Source organism: Pteronotus mesoamericanus, unplaced genomic scaffold (assembly GCF_021234165.1).
Source record: "Pteronotus mesoamericanus isolate MK-2021 breed Mesoamerican mustached bat unplaced genomic scaffold, CSHL_Meso_final contig_20, whole genome shotgun sequence".
NCBI classification, from domain to species: domain Eukaryota; kingdom Metazoa; phylum Chordata; class Mammalia; order Chiroptera; family Mormoopidae; genus Pteronotus; species Pteronotus mesoamericanus.
Genome location: NW_026555085.1, coordinates 21,936,586 through 21,960,580, shown reverse-complemented (window position 1 = coordinate 21,960,580; position 23,995 = coordinate 21,936,586). Strand labels below are relative to the sequence as shown.

The 23,995-nt window shown below is 36.6% G+C and overlaps 1 protein-coding gene across 5 annotated transcripts in view; it reads right to left on the bottom strand.

Annotated features, from left to right (window-relative positions):
* MLIP (muscular LMNA interacting protein) overlaps positions 1-12,457 on the bottom strand; it is a 231,554-nt gene extending 219,097 nt beyond the window's left edge. For all 5 annotated transcript variants that reach the window (XM_054569496.1, XM_054569500.1, XM_054569498.1 and 2 more), the window contains exon 1: positions 12,326-12,457. In XM_054569496.1, the coding sequence (XP_054425471.1) occupies positions 12,326-12,388 (63 nt within the window). In that variant the 5' untranslated portion in view covers positions 12,389-12,457. The remainder of the gene's footprint in view (positions 1-12,325) is intronic.
* Between the last annotated feature and the right edge of the window lie 11,538 nt (positions 12,458-23,995).

The following is a 23,995-nucleotide window of genomic DNA, read 5'->3' as shown; positions in this document are numbered from 1 at the left end:
TCTGACAACCATCAAAATGCTCTCCATATCCATGATTCTCTCTCTGTTCTTCTTGTTTTCTTAGTTTGTTTTTTAGATTCAGTTGTTGAAAAGTATGTACTTACTGCCTTTTTATTGTTCATAGTTTTGATCTTCTTTTTCTTAAATAGGGCCCTTCACCATCTCACTAAATTTTGGTTTGGTGATGATGAACTCCTTTACTTTTTTCTTGTCTGGAAAGCTCTTTATCTGCCTTTTGATTCTAAATGATCTCTACCTAGCTTGGCCGGCTAGAGCAATCTTAGCTGTGGGTCCCTGCTTTTCATGACTTTGAATACTTCTTGCCAATGCCTTCTGGTCTGAAATGGTTTTGGCTTTTTGGGTTTGTTTGTTTGTTTTTTTTGAGAAATCAGCTGACATTCTTATATGGGAATTCCCCTTTAGGTAACTAATTACTTTTGCTGCTTTTAAGATTCTCTCTTTATCTTTAATCTTTGGCATTTTAATTATGATATGTCTTGGTGTGGGCCTGTTTGCATCCATCTTGTCTGAGACTCTCTGTACTTCCTGGACTTGCATATCTATTTCCTTCACCATATAAAGGATGTTTTCTTTCATTATTTTTTCAAATAAATTTCCAATTTCTTGTTCGTTCTCTTCTCCTTCTGGCACCCCTATGATACAAATATTGGACCTCTTGAAGCTGTCTCAGAGATTGCTTAAACTGTCCTCATTTTTTTTAGATTCTTTTTTCTTCTTGTTGTTCTGATTGGTTGTTTTTTGTTCTCTTATGTTCCATATCATTGCTTTGATTCTCGGCTTCATCCATTCTATTATTGATTCCCTGTAAATTGTTCTTTATTTTCATTAGTATATCTTTCATTTCCACCTGTATTTATTTATGCTGCTGAGGTACTCAGTACGTTCCCTGAGCATCCTTGTAACTAGTGTTCTGAATTGTGCATCCAATAATTTGCTAATCTCCATTTTGTTCAGTTCTTTTTCTGGAGTTTGGATCCATCCTTTCATTTGGGTCTTGTTTCTTTGTCTTATTTTGGCAGCCTCCCTGTGTGTGTATTTATTTATTAACTAGAGCGTCTATGATTCCCTGGTTTACAAGCATGGCCTAATGTAATAAGTGCCCTGCAGGGTCCAGTGGCACAGCCCCCCATCACCCAAGCTGGGTACTTGAGATGCACCCTTTGTGTGGCTGAGTACACCCTCCTCTTGTAGTTGGGACTTGATTGCTTTTGGCAAGTCAATGGGAGGGATTTAGCCCAGCCAGACAGCTGCAAGGACTGTCTGTGACTACTGACCACCAACCTCTGCCCTCCATGGAGAATAAGCTGTGCCTGGGCAGGATGGTGGTGTTCCAATGTGGTCTGTAGCTGTCCACTGGGTGCGCAGGCTTTGGGGTTTCCTGTGTCAGCCACCACCTGTGTTCCACCTGATGCCACCCAGCATGAGCTACAAAGCAATCTGCAGATGGCTGCTACTTGTGCTGAGCTTGGAGGTTCCCAGGCAAAGCCAAACTGTGATCCAAAGCTGGCTGCTGTTAGTGCCAGGCCTGTGGCTGCTTAGCTGGAGGTATGGGGGCTGGAAGCTCACTGAGTTCTGTTGTTGTCTGATGAAGAGTATTTAAAAAGATGTGGAGCCTGAGCCTAGTCCAGCCATTCATATGGAAAAGCCATAGTTAGCAGCCTGAGTGGGCTGTAAGTTGGGTGAGGCCTCGAGCTTCAGGGATTCCCCAGGGCAGAGAAAACCCAAACTGTGTGAGCCAGGTTGATGGAGTCTCAGGTATGACACCAGCCTGCCAGCTGTGTGGCTCTGTGTGGGAAGGGCTCAGAAAAGGAACAATGGCCTCTGCTGGACTTTCTGTCTGGGAGAAAGCTATCTCACAGCTCTTGCTTTGATGCTGCACACTTCAGCTCCTCCCTGTATAACAAGGGTACCTTTCAAGCTGTGCCCCTAGCACTGAAGCTCAGAGGGAGTGAGCCTGAGTAAGTCCATGTGTGGGCCCTTTAAGATGCATCTCTTGGGAATACAGTAGTTCCTTTCACTGACTCAAACGCTGCTGGTTTTTACAGCCAGAAGTTATGGGACTTACCTTCCTGACACTGGAACCCTGGGCAGCAGGGCCTGCTGTGGGGTTGGGACCCTTCACTCCCAAAATATCCCTCTCAGATTTTTATCTACAACATGTGTGTGTGGGACCAGCCTGGTTCATGGTTCCACATCTCCATATTTTTGTGTCTCCTGCCAGTCTGGATAGATATGGTTTCTTTAATTCCATAGTTGTCAGATTTCCATTGAACTCAACTTCTGATGGTTCTAAGTGATGGCTTTTCTGTAGTTCAGTTATAACTTTGATGTGGTTGTGCAAGGAGGTGAGCCATGTTTACTTATACCTCCATCTTAACCAGAAGTCTTATAATACTTATTTATAACACTCTTATTTTTAAATCTCTGTCAGTCTTCACAGGACAGGCATAAAATTGAAATTTAACAAAGTTTCAATGATGGCCCACTTCATGGTGGGAAAGTAAGCATTGCCTCTGGTCTAATAGTCAGTTTGAAAAAACATATCATCAGTTTCAAGAGAACAAACACCAATCACAAATCTAGGGTTTCTCCAAACATAAGAAGTGACTATATACCACTGTTATTCTTGTTACACTAATGAATATTCAGTGCATATTATCCATGGGAAGTTTTCAAAGATTTTGTCATGTCAGTCCATAAAACATATGCCTCCCAGGCAAGTCATTTCCCATTTTACAGATGAGGAAATTGTAGCTTATATAGATTGAGCACTAGAGCCTAGATTTGAACCCTGCCCTACAGTCCTTGCATTTAACCATCAAAATCACTCTGGCACAAACAAGAGTAAAAACTATAACTTTTTTTGCCCTGGCTGGTGTGGCTCAGTGGATTGAATGCTGGCCTGTGAATCAAAGGGTCACTAGTTCAATACGCAGTCAGGTACATGCCTGGGTTGCGGGCCAGATCCCCAGTAGGGGGTGCACAAGAGGCAACCACACATTGATATTTCTCTCTCTCTCTCCCCCCTCCCCCTCTCTAAAAATAAATAAATAAAATCTTTTTTAAAAAACTATAACTTTTTTTATTTTCAATTTCCAAACTTTTAAAGTTGGCATAAATTTTTTTTTGTTGTATGTTCAGAATTTTTTTGGCATGCTATTTAACATATCCTATGCAATAGTTCCATATAATGACATTTATCTCTCAATAAAGAATAGGATGTTCCACAACAATCACTACCTATTGAAAACATAAAGCATTAATGAAGAGCTTTAAAAATAAATTGAGGGGGTTCTGGTTCAAGATGGCTGATGGAACACATAAGTTTCCCTCATATCTTTTTCTTGACCCCATTAAAATACAGTAAAGGAATTTTAAAAAGCATATAACCACAACAATAAGAGATATGGAAGGGGAGAGGCATAAGCATGAAAAAGCATATTATAAATTTCTGGAAGATGAAAAGGTGTTGGAGGTATACTTTTAGACAAAGCAGAGCTGCAGCCAGGAAGGGGCCGTGATAAGTGTTTTTTCAAACTCAACAGGGCCATCCAGAGTCAAGGAAGGCAAATTCCATAGCGGGTGTGACTGTGGTAGGATTTCAAAGAAGAGAATTCATTGAAAATCTCTAAGATCAACTCCCCCTTCTCCTTCCACACCCCATGCAAAATAGTAGAAGCAGCCAGGAGGCCAACAAGCTGCAACCAAAGGACTCCCAGAATGGACAAGTGGATGAATGAATGAATGAATGAATGAATGAGTGAGCAAAAGTAGATGGAACAATAAAACAGGCAGGAATTCCCAGAATGAAAGCTGAACTCGGCTAGAAAAACAAAATAAGAATGAAAAACTTCTATTCCCCTTTTTTCCTTCACACATTCTAAAAGAACTCTGTGTGATAAGCTTATTAATTCATGCTGACATTTTCCTCCTTCAGTCTCCCACTAGGACATGATATCCCAGAGAAATTATTAACAGGTTCAGGAAAGCAATACTGTGGGCTTTCTCATCTGCTCCTGGGATGAATGTCATCAAGTTAGTATTTAAAAGCATGAGGTGGTCTCTGAATTGCTACATTCTGACAAGGGCACAAGGCCTTTTTAGGAGAACAAACTGGAGGTGACGTCTTCTACAGAAGCTATACATGCAAAGAAAATTCCCATTAACTGAGAAGAAAATTGATGAAAGGCCCTTCGAGAAATGTTTAGGCTATAAATAAAAGAGAAAGACCAGCAATTAAACTACAGACATCTTCTCACCATTTTTAAAAATCACTTCCTTATATTTATGAAGCTCATGTAGCAAAATAAAGCCCATGACTCTCAAGCAATTACATCACTAATACAACAGTCTATTTGTCATTCCCTGAGGGGAGCTGTACTTGAGATGGAATAACTAGATATGTAAGTAATTGTAATTCCCACAGTGAGAACCTAAAAAATATTTCGCCACACATACAGTGTGTTATAAACGTCACTGTGAAAGCTCAGCTCAGTTAAAGCCTGCAATCCACCTCCCTTCTGTTATTCACCATCGCACAGAGCTGTATCAAAAGATGCACTGAAACAGTACATCTCAGACTTACATTATCAGCAGACACTGCTTTAGTCAGCAGTGGTTTTCAAAGGACAGGATGGCTTCAAGAACTTCATTTGAACCATAGTGTAGAAATCTGGATCCTTATCAGTTTCACTTTACTTCCACCTCCCCTCCCCGGGTTCCATAAACGTAGCCCTCATTTTTCTTAAAGGAATAAGAAAAATGGAAATGGTGGCTAGGATTTTGCCATTTCTACACAGTCCACCTTTTCCCCAGCCTCCAGCGATGCAAAGGGACTAAAATTAGAGTTGCAAAGGGACGGAGATATCTGTGTCAGGTATATCGCAGGGAGCAGCGAGAACTACAAAAGGCAATGAAGAAGAGCTAAAGAAACCATTTTAGAAATAACATCTAAAACATTGATCTTATGTTTTCTAAATTTTTATTCCTGATGAAAACACTGCAACCACTTTATTTTATATAATATTATGAGAAAATAGAATGCTTTGTTTTGATATTTCAATATTAATATTGAGGTTACTTTCTTCATATATTTTATCATTTTCACCTATGATTCAATTTTCAAATCATTGTTGCTTCTCAGGGAAAATATATGCAATTCAACTCATGAGTACTAAACTGTGAATTTTCTGTACTACAAAAAAAGGTTTAATCCAATAACAAGAACTTTTATTTTACATTGGTTCAGTGATGACATAAAAATATTAACTATTTGAAGGTTTCTAATGTTGGTATAATCAGGCACTATGTGGCACGGAAAGGATTTAATAAGTACACAGCCAAGGAACACTTTCTGCAGACTAATAAAATTCTAAAGAGCATAGCAATCTTTCCAAATCCAACCCAGCCTCTTACTTTGTAGATAACAAAACCAAAGCATTCAGTGATTTGTCTAAGGCCACACAAACACAAATTTAACACCAATACCAGCCTCCTAAACTCAGACATAGCATGCTTTTCACCACACTAGAGGGCACTTAGGAAGAAACAGAAGGCCTCTTCTTTGGGAGAAGTCCCCATCATCATACACACACACACACACACACACACACACACACAGAGTTGTGATAGATAGGCACCATGGTATTCAGAACACCTGCATGCACTCATCTACCCTAACTCACCATTTCTCCAGTCTCATCATTCTGCCATTTATCATTCTACGTTACGCAGAACTCAACGTTCTGCAATTATGCCCACTACGCTGTCGGTTCCCACTGCTAAGTAATTTCCCATTGATCTCCATAGTCCACCATTATCATAGTACTTCATCTCCTTCTTTCTTTTTTTAAATTTCATGCTACAGATTCTTCAGGTATTTTTAAAATTTCATTTGTTACTGGCTCTATGGAAAGGAGACCAGAAAGAGGTCAGAGTGGGATTACTTCTTATACAAAGAGACTTAAGACCAATTATTTAGTTTTTCACTTTGACCTACCAATTGATTAGGATTCATTGCTACTTTTTGCAACTATTTATCTTCAGCTGGAGTAAAACCAGAATCTTATTACTCATGATGCTTAAGGGATGCCTCAATTCTTTGGAATACATTATCAGTGAACTTTCTAATACCAGGTGCAGACTGACCAATCCTAATATCCAATTCATTTACTTCTCAGGAAGTTCTTATCTCCCTTAGATTTCGGAATAAATTAATCTTACTAAAACCATGTAAGCTACACTGAGTTCAGACCTTCAGAGAATCCTAGTTCTGAATCTCCTCCACTTGTCTTCCAGTTGAAGGATACTTTCTGAGACACTAACCATACAATTTTGCTCATTACTGCCCATCTGGGTTTTTTTGAAAATAATTATTTTCACAGAGTATTTTAAATATCAACTTATTATAGAGCCCTGATCCTCTATGGAGAAAAGGAAATAATAAATTCAAAATATACTGTTGCTGAATGGGCCATCCTGGGTGATGTGCCGAATAGAGCTGTAGAATGCACAGGAAGCACCACAAACGTAGTAGAGAGACCCGCAGCATTCTTAAAGATGCCCGGATGCCTGCATTCTCCACTACGGCATCACCCATAAAAGCAACCATGAGCCAGCAGCGTAAGGGGCTTAACATTTGGAGACAAATTATCTCACATCCTCTACCACCAAAATGACTATTCAGAAAAAATGGATGTTCAATGCAACTTTATCAGTAAAATCCAGAACACAGCAAGAGTCATTGGTCCACTCTTACAACTGACAAAGAAATTAAAGGAGGTTTCCAAAATAAAAAATAAAATGCAAAAGAAAAGGAAATGTCATTGTTTGTTTTCATCTTTCCTTCATTTTGATGATTACCAAAATTTGTTTAGTACAGATCCAGGGCATTCGATTATTATATAAGGATATATAGATCAAGTACCTTCCCTCCAGAGATTTATGACCCTAAATTTACCACTTAGATCTCGTCAGGAATTATGTCTAGATCAGAAACAACATTCAAGCCATACTGAAAATAATCTCTAAATAACACATCAGAAACAGTAGCAGCATTAATTTTTTCTTCGGGTACGTCAGTGCTTACTGAGTACCTGTAACCAATTATTCTAGTTAGATAGTTAAAAAAAATAAATATAGACGTAGATGTTGGTTCAAAAAATTGGAAGCTTCCTGGGTGAAATTTGAAACTGGGCCCTTTACATGAAGAGCAAAGAGAGACATAAGAGACAGAGTGTTCCAGATTGGTTTCCAGCAGGTTTAAGAAGCAAAGGAACTTAGATATGAAGCTTATCTTGGATGGCAGCAAGAGGAGATTTCTGCACCTCCCCACCAGAATCTTCAAGTTTATACAGAAGTTTTAACTGCGTTCAGTCCCCTAAGCCACCCAGATGCTCTCAACAATAGCTCCCACGGCTGTGTCTTTGAACACAGCTCCCGCTGTGGGAACAGAAGGCCATATGTACATTCCATGGACGGCAGTTAGCGGGGAGCCTCTGACTGCCCAGGGTCCAACTCATGAGTGAACCAGTGGTCATGTCCTCTCGATGACCTCCTCCAACACCAAACATTATGATGAAATAAAATGTTACTGCATAAAATGCTTTACAATTGTCCCTTTTGTTAAGACATTCTGATGACTATAGACTTGCTGTTGCAAATCCATGTGAGAAAAACAAATCTGGGATGTTTTTATTTTGTCCACTTAGAATATTCCCAAGCTACTAAAATTTACCATTAGTATTTCATAATCTACTTAAATATAACCAAAACATAATAATCTTCTTGATGGCCAAGATTTTATCATGTGTGTTTCCACTGCAGCTCTTAGTACCCTGTCTTGTTCAAAATAGGCATTCCGAAATGTGTTTTGATTTGAAAGACTCATTTTGTTTCTTCTGAGGACATTTCTATCTAGTAGACACTAGGTTGCATCTCTGAAGATGCTCTCCAGCAAACTCAACTTGTCATGAGATAATAACACAGGTATTATAACCAAAGTGCTAGTCCCATGTTTTTTGTTTGCAACAGATCTCTTCATAGTAAATAATTAATTTTATTTAATTACTAATTAAACTATGAATTAATAACCAACTTAACCTTATGTATAGAGCTACCCTTCACTGAATTATCACAGAATTTTAAAATGCATAGTTTTCTGTATTTTTACATTTTGTCCACAGTATTTTCTTCAGTTTCTTTCTCTTTCATTATAGTATTAAAAATGAAATGGCATGATCTTGAGATTTTTTGTGAGCTCATAAGTAAATTTACATATCATTGAACATCTTCCACCATTAAATTCAAAATAAATTTAAAATATTTTAAATGTAAAAAGTAAAAATTCCATTATTTAAAATGTTTTCAGCTTCTACTATGAAATATATCCTGTTTAAAATAAAAAACATTCAGATGACATAATTTCTTTCTCAAGCTCAGATAGCTACTTTTACTCAATAAAGTGATATTTATGACATTCAGAAATTGTCTACTGTGTTGATTTGTGTATACCAAACCTCAAAATAAAATCAGTTGGATGACATCCCCGTGTTGCCATTATATTTGTGATATTTATTGGACATTATTACTTGGGAAGATAGAATTGTCCCTTGAGACATACACAAATGTGATAGAAATTATTAGATTTATGTATGAGATCTGTTTGTCTTATTATCTCTTAAAGAAACCACTATTACATCAGAATATCCTGAGGTACACGATCATTTTTACTCATATTAATATATGAATTGTTCTTTTTCATTAAGAAATTTCAGTTAAGGATAAATGTAAGTGAAATTCTCTGTTGACGCATTTAATCTAAAAGAAAAAGTGTTTGGAGAGTAGTCAGGATTCCTTGACTTAATTTTACTTATTTATTAAAACATACTAAATAGAAAGGTACTTCTTTTTAAAATTACTCCAAAAATACCTTCATGTTATAAATACAATCCCAGCTTGAATTTATTGTTGTATGTATCATTATTCTGAAACTGCAACTCACCAGTAAAAACATAGACAATTAATATGTTGACACAAACATTTAGGATGTTTATTCCAGAGAATACTACTTAAAATATTCACCATCATTGCATACACACATTATAATGCACTATATTGGTAAGGAGTTTAACAAACACTAGATTAATCTCCAGAGTATATCATAGCCTTCAGTATTTAAAATACAGTATGAGTCTCCAAAGGGCAATATACTGTATAGTGGGTTTCCTACACAAAGTTTCATGAATGTCCTTGAGAACAGACCAGAACGTCTTTTTGTGGAGCAGTTTGGAAGATCAGAGTTCCAAGGAACATATTTTGGGAAAAACATGATATAAGTGTTATTAAAGCCTGACCAGGAAAAACAAAATATCCATTTAGCACCAACACCAATTATTGTGGAATCCACAAAACTGAACTGTATTGTTACAAAATAGCCCCCTCCCTCTCTCCATGCTCCACAAAAATTACTTTTAGTATAATCTGATTTTTTGGAATCGGGCGTGACTATATTTTCAACATGGTTTAATATGCTGATTTTTCAAGGGGTAAAAATGTCCTTCTAAGTCCATGCTAATTGATTTTTCTTTTTCATGTTTGAAAAAGTGGGGTGATATCCACCAATGTGTAAGAAATTTAGATTAGCATTGGTAAATTTGGGACATTTTGAAGGATTTAAAAATCACACATTTTTTCTGATTAGATGTAAAAGTAGCACCTTCAATTGTCAAGCACCCAGAAATCTACTTTTATTCACCAAAGAGCAACAAATCCAGGGCAAAAACATCAATAGCTAAAGGTAGCAATTCACTCACCAATGCAAGGCATGATTCATATTGGATATATAGTAAAGAAACCTACTTTATTTTTGTTTATATCTCTGGGTAGAATAAACTGATAATTTTTTTTAAATCTACCAACTTTGGTTTTCTTACTTGCTATAAATCTTACCTTAAATTTTTTTCAAATAAAACCAGCTATGCATATTGCTTAATTATATTATATATAAATACCATAACATTGTTCATGATAAAGATTTTTTTAAGTACACCTTTAATTTTAAATCAGATGTGTATTGTTACTCAATGATACTATAACATATGCATGTTTAAATACTTTAATGGCAAAACATTCTACCCTTTAAAAATATTTTTTTATAACTAAACTATAATGAATAAATATAATAATTTTCAGAACTTACTGAACTCTACAAAAATATATTTTAAACTATATTCAGCAATCTAGTCAGTCATACTATGTTACATTGGTATTAGCAAGGAATAAAATGCTCAATGAGTTGAACTTTTAGAATGTTTATTCATATAAAGAGCCAAAGTGTTTAACTAAAATAAATTCTATTGAAAACCTTCTAAGATATATATTTTCCAGTTCTCTTAAGTAGAGACACTGAACATAAGCTAACCATGTCATCAGAATTCCTATACCTGAAAGGTATTTGAATTATGAACCTAGTTCTATTTGCCCCAAATACTGAACTTTGAGATGTTCTCTCCCTCCCTGAGAACTGTCTCTTCCCAGGGCAGATTGGATGCTCTCACGCCTTCTGATCTGCCCCATATTTCCTCCAACCTTCTGGAAGTTAATCAGAGACTAGCCTTCAGCCTCTCCCTCAAAATAATGTTCATAAATTTTGTACTACTTTCTCGGTTCTCACCTCTAGATTGATAGTTTTGTTCAAGATAGAGTCAGACATACAGAAAACCTGCCCTTCCAGAAAGTCAAATGTTTATACATCAAATCACTTCAAATAATAAATGATCATTTTCAGTTTTGTTCACTTGCCCCATGTCCACTATATTTATTTGCAAAACTTCCTGTAAAAGATTGCCAGGGAGATCTGGGTCATTTCACACTAATACACAGCAACTCTTGATTCTTGTATTTATTTACTCTCTCTCTCTCTCTCTCTGGTTCCATAAAGGTTTTATTACCACTAAGCAAATCTTTATGGTTAGCATGTATCTGAATTTTTCTTTCACTTTGCAATGTATTTAAGCTTTCTCTTTCTATATTAATAAGCTTTGGGCATGTACTTTCAAAGCGAGTCAGGCCAAAAACAGTTTGCAAATCACAGCTTCAGCCTAGGGATTTCACATACATTAAAATTTTTAATACTTATGACAGCCTTCAAATTAGGAATTACTGTTCCTTGTCTCACAAATACATTAACTAAGACTTGGAAAGCTTAAACAAAACCCCCTAGTCCTACATTTAGAAGTGTGAAATAAGAATTCTCACTCAGACCTTTCTGAGATAAAACCTCTGTTAGTTCTGCAATAACACATGGCTTTTAGAAACAGTCAAAAAGCAAATGTGTGTGGCCATCACGCATTTAGACAACCGCACAGAACCGAGTTCCACAACTGATATTCAAAAGTGTGACCTAAATCCTTTAAGGAAAGGTTATATTTCATCCGATATATTTCTTTAAGAGTTTGAAATTCTAATACACTTTAGGAGATTAAATCCAATATGTTTTTTTTCATAATCCAAGTATTATGATCATTAATAGTGCATAAATCTGAACTTCAGACATTCAGAACAATGCATTCTCATGCGTTTAAGAAACCATGGTTTTATAGTCGATGTGGTTTCACTTTTTGCTACTTGCACTACCATTAAAATTGGCCATGCCCTTTTCTAACATGAACTCTGTAGACATGATAAATTTACAAACATAATTAGCCTCTTATACCTATGAGGTGAACCATGATTCTCCTCAACATTATAGTATATTTCTGTTTGAGCAAATATAGGTGACCACTATAGTTCATTGACGTTTAATATTTTAGCATCAAGGTAAAGTTACTTTTAAAAATTTTATAGTGAAAAAAATTTTTCTATAAATTTTATCCTTACATTAAAAGTTCATTAACTTATTCCATAAAACATTAAAATATTCTATAATACTTCTATATTTTCCTTGACATATATTCCTAGTATCTCCAAGAGAAATTAGACCTTGAACATTTGCTAAACTTTATAGCAATAAATAAAATAAGTTTTCAGTATTGAGTCAATCAAAACAGGGCTTGAAGTAAATTGATTCTGGTTTTTAAAATGAAGGTAACCAAATCGAATTTGTCCACATTCTAGTAATGACAATTTTTTAATAACTATTACATTATTTTTAGTAAAGCCCATGGAATTCTTAAATTCAAGGTTGCTGACCAGAGAAACACGAAAATATAGACTGGCTAATACAATTTTCTGATCCGTGACAACTGCTTTTTCACCCTGACAATTATGTTATAAATCTGTATATACTAAATCTCACAAATCTTACCGTCAGTTTCTCCTCTAAATTCTCATTTAATAAGCTTCCTTTTTCATGTTTTTCAAATTCCATGTTGAAAGAGAGGGAGAGAGAGGAACAGAAAAAGAGAGATTCAGATTCTGTCTAGAAAATGATCTGACGTGCTTACATGTTAGATATTACAGGACATTCCAAGTTGTGAAAGCCCAGGACACTATCAGAAAGCCCTGGCGATAATTTCTGGTTAGCTAGTGTTTCCATTTATAGATGTTCAAACCCCACAAACAGAGCACTGAAGAGAAGTCAGGCAGCTGGCCTTAGATAATGATAAATGTCACTAGACATAAAAGCAAATTCTTCAATAGAAAAATATTCCAACAGGTAAGGTTCCCTGAACAAAGTAAGTTGTGCATGACAAAGAACAACATCAAAGAATTCATTCATAGCCTTTGGAGCAGAAAAAAAAATACACTCCAGAATAAAGACCTAATAAATCACCTTCAAAAGGACAAATGTGATAGACATACAGCAAATATGAATCATCCAGTCATTCTTCCAAATGCCAATGTTTGTCCTGAGAGTCCAGGCATTTATGCATTATTTTATTGCTCAAAAATTTTTAAACCAATTCAAAGGAAAGAGCAAAGGATAACTAATTAAAACTATTCAGACACAACACATATATTCAAGGGGTGTTGAATATTTTGTTCCATAAAAATTTGTCAAATGATGTTTAGAAACACCATGAAATAAGAGTCATGTTTCTTTCCACAAAAACTGATTTTGTTCTTCTGGCTTTTCTACTGGGGACAAAGTTATGACATAATAGATGAAATTCATTTTTCCAATGGAACGATGTTTTCAGAATTCCTTAGAAACTATCACATGCCTTAAAGAAAATTAATTATGTAGCCAGCTGGTAATTAACTATCCCTGGTTTGGTTTTGTTCTTTTTTCCCCCACAGCAATCCAGATATGTGGAAGGCAATAAAAAGTAAAAATGGCTTTCAGAGTCAGCTAAGACTGCTCTCTATGTTGGCCTAATCCCTCAACTTGTTTTAAATGTCTTTTTAATACCTGTTTCTGACCTTAACTCAATTTTTTTATCAGCTTTTACTTTACTTCTTAAGAAAAAATTTTAGGAAATGTGTTGTGAAACTCTGTCTTTAGTGTGATTATAGCTGGCTCTTTGCTGCCAGGCAGGTTGCTCTAAGCTTTTGCTGCATCGTGATGGAAGAGCCGAGGATTTCAGAAACATAGTAGAAAATAAGCCTCACTATTCCTACTGGAGCATAATAAACTCAGAAACCCTATATTAGACTCATGTACAAAAGGGGCTTCCCTCTGGCTCAACTCTGAATTTCAGAAAGGAAATCACACGTGCTAGCTGTTGCCGAACAACTTTGAAAACTGAAGTCTTCTAGGTTTACCAGAGTACAAGATTGGCATGTGTCAAAAACAAGGTAGTTGTTGAAACTTTATGTGAATGGAACCTCCAAAATCTCTCTAGGAAAAAAAAAAGCGCTCTATGGCTGCAAATGGACACTCAGTTATTGCTAGTTTCATGGCCGAAGGTAGAATTCAGGATCCAGTTAGAAGAAGAGGAATGGTGGTTTATATGGCATGCTTCAATAGCACTGACTGTGTGCAAGGAGCTGCTTCAAACCTTTCCTTATGTGATTTCAATTAATTCTCAAAACCACTCTAGATAGTAGATACTATTATTTTCTCTGTTGTTATGGACCACATTGTGTCCCCCACCAAAAAAATATATGTTGAAGTCCTAATTCTCATTATCTCAGAATAAGACTATTTGTAAATACAGTATTTAAAGAGGTAATTAAGATAAAATGAGATCATTTGGGTTGACCTAGACCAGTGTCCTTATAAGAGGAGATTAGGACAAAGATGCATATAGAGGGGAGAAGTAGGGAGAAAAATAACCATATACAAGCAAGAGAAAGAGGCCTTCAGAAAAAAAACAACCCTGACAACACCTTAACCTTAGATTTCTAGCCTCCAAAATTGTAAGGAAATATATCTCTGTTGTTTAAATCTGTGGTATTGGTTGCTGCAGCCCTCGCAAACTAATTTACCCATTTTAGAATTGAATAAGATAGTTACGTAACTAATAGATGGCACTCAAACCCCCTGGCCCAAGCTCCTAACCACTGTGCACTTTAGTGCCTCTGAACAAATAATTTCCTCACAGGCATAATAGAGAGGATAGGGAAATAGCACCAGCACTGGATGGTGAATACCATCTACCCCATTCATTTAGAGATATGTTTAAATTATCTTAGATGTATTTTAAGAACAAGAGCTTTCCCTGAGTAAAATTATGCTCATGCAGACGTTCCAGTCAAGATGGCAGTATAGGGCCCTGACTGGTATGGCTCAGTTGGATAGGGCATCATGCCACAAAACAAAAAGTCACTGGTTCGATTCCTGTCAGGGCCCATGCCTAGGTTGCAGGTTCCATCCCCAGTCTTGGCATGTACAAGAAGCAACCAACCAATCTTTCTCACATCAATGTTTCTCTCTCTCTCTCGTTCTCCCTCCCTTCCCCACTCTCTAGGAAAAAGAAAAAAAGATGGTGGTATAGGAAATGCAGCACTCACAAACTCCCACAACCACATCAACATTAAACTAAACCTCAGAACAACTATCATTCAAAATTGCCTGAAATCTAGCTGAACAGAAGTCCTACAACTAAGGGTATAAAGAAGAAGCTACATCGAGACTGATGAAATACAATAAAAATCATGATGACAGCTCAATACTGATACTGAGGAGTCAAGTAACTGATGTAACAAATGTTATGACCCAAAATATTGATACAATATTGGAAAGTGATGAAAGATTAAATATCTGCACTGACAGAACAGACAATCTCCCAAACTGCCAAAGACTCCTAAAAAACAAGATTCTTAGAAGGATATGGTGATTATAAGCATCACCATGGCAATCCTCCTTTCACTCATCATTTTTTTAAGTACAAATGTAATACTAACCTGATCCTTCTTCTCTCCATCCCCAGTAAGTACCAACAAATTGCTACATGTTAAAAAAAATGTATGCCCATGCAAAAACTAGCTTTCACCTGCTCGCTGACCAAACAGAGGAGACTGAGCCACACTGGTCTCCTTCCTAGTCATCAGTCACAACAAACATGTTTCTTCCTGTGCCTTCTGCACTCTCCCCTGGATAGTCATGTGTCTTCCTTCCCACTTCATCCAGGTCTTCCCCAATGACTCCATCTAAAATAACAAACCCTCTGTCCGTTCGTTCGCTCTTATCTTCTTCATAGCTCTCGTCAGCTCTGGTATTTATTATTTCACATCATATTTGAAGTTTATCCCTATCTATTTATTTGTAGTAGTTTGTCTCTCCTACTAGAGAACAAACACCGAGGGTGCTTTATTGATCACTTTCTCTAGGCACTATGTACACAGTAAGCACTAAATAAATTCTTGTAAAGGAAAGAGGGCAGGAGGGAGAAGAAGAAAAGAAAGAGTAAAGCAGGAAAGAGGGAGAAAGGGAAGGACACTAAGACAAGAAGGAATTGTATCAAATGGACATGATTTAAGACATTTGATACACTGTTATTTATAAGATTTTTGGTAGAAAACAGAAATAAAATGCATTTTATAATACACAAATCATACTATAGATGAATAGAATATTGATTGTTCACTTATCTTACTCAAAGAACTATTACAGGGGAAATAAGTAGACTTAGAAAGCAGGAAGAAATTGGGTTCATTTGCAGATTCTGCCACTTTTTAGATTGGTCACTTAGAGCAAATTAATTCTGAGTTTCAGTTCCCTTTCCCTTGAATAATGGGATGATATCAACCTCTTAATGTACATGTACAAATTGTACATGGTAATGGCACAAAGAAGTTAACCTAGTGTCTGGCATCAGGCAGGTTCTCAGTAAAAGCATTTGCCATTATTCCCCTAGGTTATGTGAAGTTCATCTAGAAAAAGGTCACTCCAAATATACTATCAAGTCCTAACAATTGTTGCACAAAAATTAACAGAGAGAATGGCAGAAAATGTTCGCAAATCATTTTTCTGATCAGAGACTTGTATCCAGAATATATAAAAAAACTCTTATAACTCAACAATAAAAAGACAAGTAATCCAATTTAAAAAATGGGCAAAGGATTTGAACAGACATTTCTCCAAAGAAACCAAGTAAATGGCCAACAAGCTCAAGAAGAGATGTTCAACAAAACTGTGATTAGGGAACTCAAATCAAAATAGCAATGAGCTAACACCCCACACACACTAGGATAACTAAAATCAGGAAATGGAAAATAACAAGCTTCGGCAAAAATGTGGATAAACTGAACTCTCATAGATCGCTAGTAAGATTTTTTAGTGGAAGAGCCACTTTAGGAAACAGCGTGGCAGGTCTTCAGCATTTTATATATAAAATTACGATATGATCCAGCAATTCTACTTCTAGGTATATATATATGAGGGAAGTGAAAACATATGTCCACATAAAAGCTTGTACACAAATATTCATGATAGCATTATTGATAATAGTCAAAAAGTGGAAACAACACCAATGTCTATCAATACGTGAATGGTGAAACATATGTGGTATATCCATATACTGGCATATTATTCAGCAATAAAAAAGAAGGAAGTATTGAGACATACAACAAAAGGATCCTTGAAAATATGATAAGAGAATTAAGCTGGTCACAAAATAAAACACATATTTAAGATTCATTTATATGAAATGTCAAAAATAGGCAAATCCATAAAAACAGAAAGATAATTTGTGGTTACCAGGTATTAGTGGAAAGGCAAAATAGGGAGCGACTGATAACGGATACAGGGTTTCTTTGGGGGATGATGAAGACATTCTGAAATTAGCTGGTGATAGTGATGCATAACTCTAATATACGAAAAATCACTGAATTCTAGGTATGCTTTAATAGAGTAAATGTTATGCTACAAGAGTACCTCAACAAGTCTAATACTTTTTAAAAATATCAAAGGAAGATGTATAATTCCTTTCTAAACTAGAAATGTATTATTTTTTTCCAGGAATAGAATATGCATAATGGGTTGCTCCAAACAGGAAATTAAAATCCACACCATAGTAGGCAAGCAATAATTCCATTCAAAATTGAAACAAGTGACCTCAGCAAATGATATTTGCTTCAAGATATTTTCACCCCCTCCTTGGAATTATCCTTTGCTTGCATTCTTTGCACCATCACCAAATGGCTTGTGAATGGTACGTGGCTTTTGGAACCTCAACTGCTCCAATTTTGTGACTATATTCAAACACCGGGGAAAGGTAGGGTTTGAAGTGCCTAAAATGGCTTGTTCATCTACTGGGTCAGAGTTTTCTTTTTATCTTTGTCAATAGGAGCAATCTCCCTATACCTGCCACTTAAAGAACTTTCGCCTCCGTAACGAAAGCAGATATATGCTCTGCTCCGGAAACTATACAAGGTAGGCAGATACCCACAAGGCATGAAAAACAAGTGCTGTTTTCTTTTGAAAAAAAGAGATTCCAGTCTTCAAAGCATGGTTTAGATACTTCCACTTTATATGCTCTGAGAATATCTTTTTTATTAAATAGTGATCCTCTTCTGAGATAACTGTGCCTTTTATATAGGTTTCTTCTCATTCCACATAGCATCTCCAAGGTCCTGTAAGCTCTCCACAGCTGAGTCAGAAGCCCATGTAACCCCCATACCCATTTAGTGGTGGACAAGTAAACCGCACTCAGCACACACTTCCAGGGACCACAGCCCGTCCCAAGAACCACACCAGGAATGTCTTTCCTGTGATTCCCAAGAGCCAAATGCAAATCTAGCTCAGACCTAGCACTGAGAAATGCTCTCATCCAAACAAGTAACTTTTGACCTGTTGATAGTGCTCTTAGCCCAAAATTTATGCCTGGAAGGCTCTGTTTGTTAGTCAAATGGGGTAGGCGGGAGGTAGCAGTGAAGAACAAAAGGCAGAAAAAAATTCCCAGAATTTTCTGGTTTTCTCAGCATCCCTACCAGAGTCTATTTATCAGCTTTGGCAACTGTGAACTCTCAAGCAGCAGCTGTAGACGCTCAGGGAAAATCCTCTGTTCTCACCCACTCATCTGTGGGTCTATCTGGCCCATAGGCAAATACAGGAAGACTTTAACTTCCCCCATCACACTATTAAGTATCCCTTGTGGCATTTGCAGACCAGAGGTACAGGGTACTAAGAAATGTGGCTCATGGCCGGGGCTTGTGAAAAGATAATATCTATAGAGTAATTTCTTAGAGTTGAGTTTGTCACTACATAATAAACACATTTTTGTAAGTTGAGTCTGCCAAGTGGACACAAAAGCAAACCCCAAGATACCAGTGTATGATAGTTACAATAACGACAGCTGAACAAATTTGTACCTTTGTAATTACCACTCTTCAGAGAAACAAACCTTTTCAACTTGAGTACGATATTTTTTTTACTTCTTCTGGTACTATCTGTCCCCTTATTTTGGTTCTGGGCCTTATTTGCAAAATGACTATAGAAAAAATACTGTAGTCAAAGTAAATGCAGGAACGTTTTCTTTTTAAAATCACTTTTTGATAGCAGAGCATTTGTTTGGAACATGCTTCAGATTAGAAAATGCTTCAATCTAGTGGGAGCTGGGAGAACTTTGAAAAGTGCTCTCTTTTTTAATGCTTGCCTCTAAAACTGCAATTCTTTTAACAATAGTTATTGGAAAATAAAATGTGAGTTTTTTTAAAAATACTAATATTATCAACATTGATGATAATTGTAAATAACAATGATTCTGATATGAAACTACACCCATACCTCCAGAATCTATAACACACACAGCTGTTTAAAACCAGCCAGGGATCCAAGCCCACCATGTTCCATTTTCTCAACTATTTTATGAGTGTATTCACTGTCTATAATTTCCAAGAGACTTTTGATATGTTTTTCCCTTGTTCATGGTGCCACCTACAGAGGTGCTGGGTGGAACAGGTTTTTACTCTTGCATTTGTTAACACTCAGTGTATTTCCAGGCCCTTTGAATAGTAGATAAACTTCCTAATAGTTTCTCTCTCTCTATCTCCCCCCACCCCTCACTCTCACACACACAAACTCACAACATTGCTGTTTTAAAAGTGAAAACAATAAGCCAAGTTAAACTGACAAGACCAGGGAAAAGGATAAAGAAATGGAAAGCTTTAATTTTTGGATATTAGAATGACAACGTATATTTCTAACCTCAGAGAAGAATTTTGGGTTTCAGTTTTCCTGTGTCTTTATGACCTAATCAAAGCAACCAGGCTCAACATTGCAGTTCACTCTCCCCTAAAACCAGCAGCTTAGCAGTTGCAGTTGTGTTGACGTGACAGATCACTTCACCCCCGAAGTAAGAGCCCTGTGCCCTTTGAGGCAGTGTGTTCAGGATATACTTTCAGTTTTATCAGTTGAAATTGAAACATGTTCCAAAGTAGTCCGCCCTTATACAGAAAGAATGCTTACCTTTCAACTGACTTGGAAGCAGCGTGCAGGACGGTGATCCATCAGGGAGGTCATCGGCCACATTCCCGCAGCAGCTGACCCTGTCAGTCTTTGGAACATACTGTTTACTCTGTAACTAATGCTGGATACCAGGCACAAGATACAGAAACTAAATTTGAAAAAAGTTAGGTACGAACCACATCCTCACTGGGACCACTGCACGAAAACACTGTCTCCCCAAATGATTTCTTCAAAGAACATCTTAGCAGAAGTAGGGATTTGAGTCAGATGCTGAAAAAAGAAGTTTTGCAATATACCCAACTATTTGTTTTTAGTGTACTGATGGAAATTCTTTAAGCCTCAATAAGGATTTAAGAGGGAAAGGAGTAAAAGGTTACTGAATGTGGAGTTCCTCTTCTGTTTGCATTAATTATTCTAAAACAAAATTGGAAGTCCTCCTGAAATTAAATGCCAATTGCTCCAGAGAAGGAACGTAAGAAGTATGCAATAGGTGGCCATGGCACGGCTGAATGGGATCCAAATCAGGCAGGGCAGTTCCCCTGCTACTCAGCCACCAGGAAAGAGCCAGAGAGGGCAGACCTCCACTGTACCTTCTTCAGTTATCACACAGTTTCTTCCCTAATTACTCTCAACAGCAGGGAGTCCACGGTACCTCAAAGACCATAAATTACCTCTCCAGCCTCCGTGCAGGGTGATCTAACTTTGGCCTCAGGCCCATTAAGATGCTACTCCTAAACTATGATCAAGAGACTCAGCATTTGAAAAACAAATTATTACCCATTTATTTGGTTATCTGTGGAAAATATATCATCTGAAATAGACTTTGTCATTGCATCAAGTATATCATCCCACTCCGTATTCAATGATGTATTTCATAAAAAAGAGAAATATTACTATCATATATTTGCCATTTGGGATTATTCACACAGATACACTCTTCTACTATTTCTACAAGTTGAGTTGATTTATGTTGACAGCTTCTAAGAGAATAGTCATGTAAGAAAACACTGTTATTTCTAGACATCGTTTCATTCTCATTCATTCAGTTCAATAATTTGACAGCCTTTGGGCTGCACACTGCAGCCACATCACTGCTGATGCTGACAGCTTCCAGAGGTTGAACAACACACAGGCTACTGTCAGAAGCTCCGTTGCAAGGAAACAGAATCACGTACAGCAATACACCAAAGCAGGCTGAATGTGATAAGTGCTAAATTAGGAGTATAAATGATGTGCTTTGAGAGCCAGAAAAGAAGAGGAGCATTCTGACTAGGGACATTAGAAGTGATTTCACAGAGATGTTGAATTTGAGCTCACCTGTCCTAACTGAGTCTTACTGCAAAAACAGACTTTGGACGATAACATTGACCTCAGATGGGAGCTTGTGAAAAATTCAAAATCTTGTACACAATATATATAAACCACACTGCCATGCTGTATGCCTTAAATGTATACAGTGATGTATGTTAGTTATTTTTCAATAAAACTGGGGAAATAAATAAATGAACGAAATGGTATCGTCACTTTGGAAAATAAATATTCAAAACTTTGGATGCCACCCCAGATCTACAGAGTCAGAATACACATTTTAACAAGACCCACAGATAATTTCTATGGGCATTCAAGTTTGAGAAGCTCTGATGTAACTCTGTGGATTCAATAGAGATACCAGAAAAAATGGCATGTCAGTGGTAAACTAAAATAATGGATACCAGAATATGGACTATGTGCTTGAGAAATGGCAGGTAGGAATGGAGGATTTATGTCTGTCACCTAACAGTAATAACACAAACCACCACCACGACCACTTGCTATGAGCCAGGGACTCTAATAAGTGAGTGATTGATACAATGCCATCTTGTTTTATGCTCTCAACAACCCCATGAGGGACCTACATCATTTTACAGATGAGGAAGCTGAGATTTAGAGAGGTTAAGCAACTTGGAAACAAATCCCAACCCAATTCTTCCAGATAAATGCTGTCCTAGAAAGCAGCCAGAGGGCCTGTATCCCAAAAGTAGAGCATTCAAGGCAGCTCAAGCTCTATTTATTCATCCTTCCTTTCTTCTTTCCTTCTTAAACTCTTGCACCTGATAAAATCAGGGGAGAAGCCTGAAAAGATGTTTTGCTGACTAAAATTATTACTTTTTCATTAAAAATTTAACTTGTTTTTACTTGATTACCAACTAAACTCATATACACTGTAGAAAATTTGAAAAATGCAAAAGAGCACAAAAAGGAAGTTTTTAAATTCTCTGTAAAACCACAACACATATATATGTCAGTTAACATTAAGGTATATTTGTTTCCAGGTTTTTTTAATATGTTTATAATTTTTAATGCAATTAGGATTATAATCTGTATCTTTATTGATGAATACATTATGAACAGTGTGTTCTGCTATGAATGCTTTTATTCATGAGCATTTCTAAGTGTTGGGTGGTGGCAAACATAATGTTTGTCTGGTCTGGCCAAGAGTCAAGAACAGAGGTCAGACAATGGCAGAGATGAAGAAAAGTGGCAAGATGTAATCATCTTAACAGATGGTTCTCTCCATCATTTTTCAATTAAAATTAGTCATAGTAAGTTTGTTTAAAATAACAACTGTATGTTAGAGGCAAATAAAATTATCAAACTTCCCAAAAATCAGAAAACAGGACCAGAAGAAACACTGTAATTCTATGGCCATGAAAGACCTATGCTTATTACTTATTACAGTGTATCAACAAGAAATACATGCCCTAACAGTATGGGTCAGCTCATGTGGCATCATCCCCCAAAAGGAAAGGTTGCTGCTTGATTCCTGGTCAGGGCACATGCGTGGGTTGCAGTTCCTTGTTGGGGCACGTGCAAGAGGCAACCAACTGATGCTTCTCTCTCACATCAATGTTTCTCTCACTCTCTTTTTCCCTCCTTTCCCCTCTCCCTACAAATAAATAAATAAAATATTTTTTAAAAAAACAAGACATCAATTATGGTTTATTACAATAATATTTTAGGAGTAATGCATGCTCACTTTTGGATATTTTTAAAATATCCAATATTAGAGGCATCTTGCTTATACTTGATCTCGAGAAAAATTAATAATAATAAAAGGACACAATAATATCTCCTGGCACTAAGCCAGGCCTCATCAAGGCTAAAACCAAAAAACAATAAACTCCTCAGCAACAACTTTTTCTCTGGGTCTTTGTCTTTCTTTATGTATGTCCTATCTTCTTATTTTTCTAAAAATGTGCTTTCTTTGTGCAAGTGAGGAAAAATGCCTGCACCTCACTCAAAAATTCGCTGTCTCTAATCCAAGGCATGTATACAACTGGCATGCTTTTCTGAATTCCCCATTCTAAATTACCAGGAGGGAGAACTCAATTTGCCCAACTTGAATCAGGTGTTCACCACGATCCAACATGATATAGACAGTGGAACATGGAGAAGACAGAAGACAGGACAGAGTCATGTATTTTCTAGACAAAAGAGGAGACAGGAAATAATTAGAGGAGTCTGCTAAAAATTGGGAAATTAGAAACAAGCAAAAAATACCACTAATGTTAATATTTTGGTGGATTTTATTCCAGTCTTCTTCTATTCTAGATCTCATAATATTGCCTTTCAGACTTTTTCTATATATAGTATATGTTAGTTGTGATAATGATGTATAAATTTTAGACTTTAATATAAGAAATTGTTATCTTACTATAAAATCTTAAAGAACATTTTATATCACCAAAAATACTCTGATTAGTGACTATGCTACATTTCATTAACCATCCTCATGTTATTGGAAACTTAGGTTGCTTCTAGTTTTCAAACAAATCTGAGGTGAATATCTTGGTGTGCAGAGAACTATTTCTCTATTTTGTCTAATTTTTAAAATTTTCATTGTTTATGCTGTTAGAGTTGTCCCCACCACTACCAAGCCCCACCCTATACCCTCCCCAAGGCCATCCCCACATTGTTGTTTACGTCCATGGGTTGTGCATAAATGTTCTTTGGTTAACCCTCACCATCTTTCATCCAACCCCTCCCTTTTCCAGCAGCTGTCACTCTGTATTATGTATCTATGTTTCTGTTACTATTTTGTTTGTTGGTTTTTTGTACTTATAGCATTCCACACATGAATGAAATCATGTGATATTTTTCTTTTGCTGACTGGCTTAATTCACTTAGCATAATTTTTTCCAG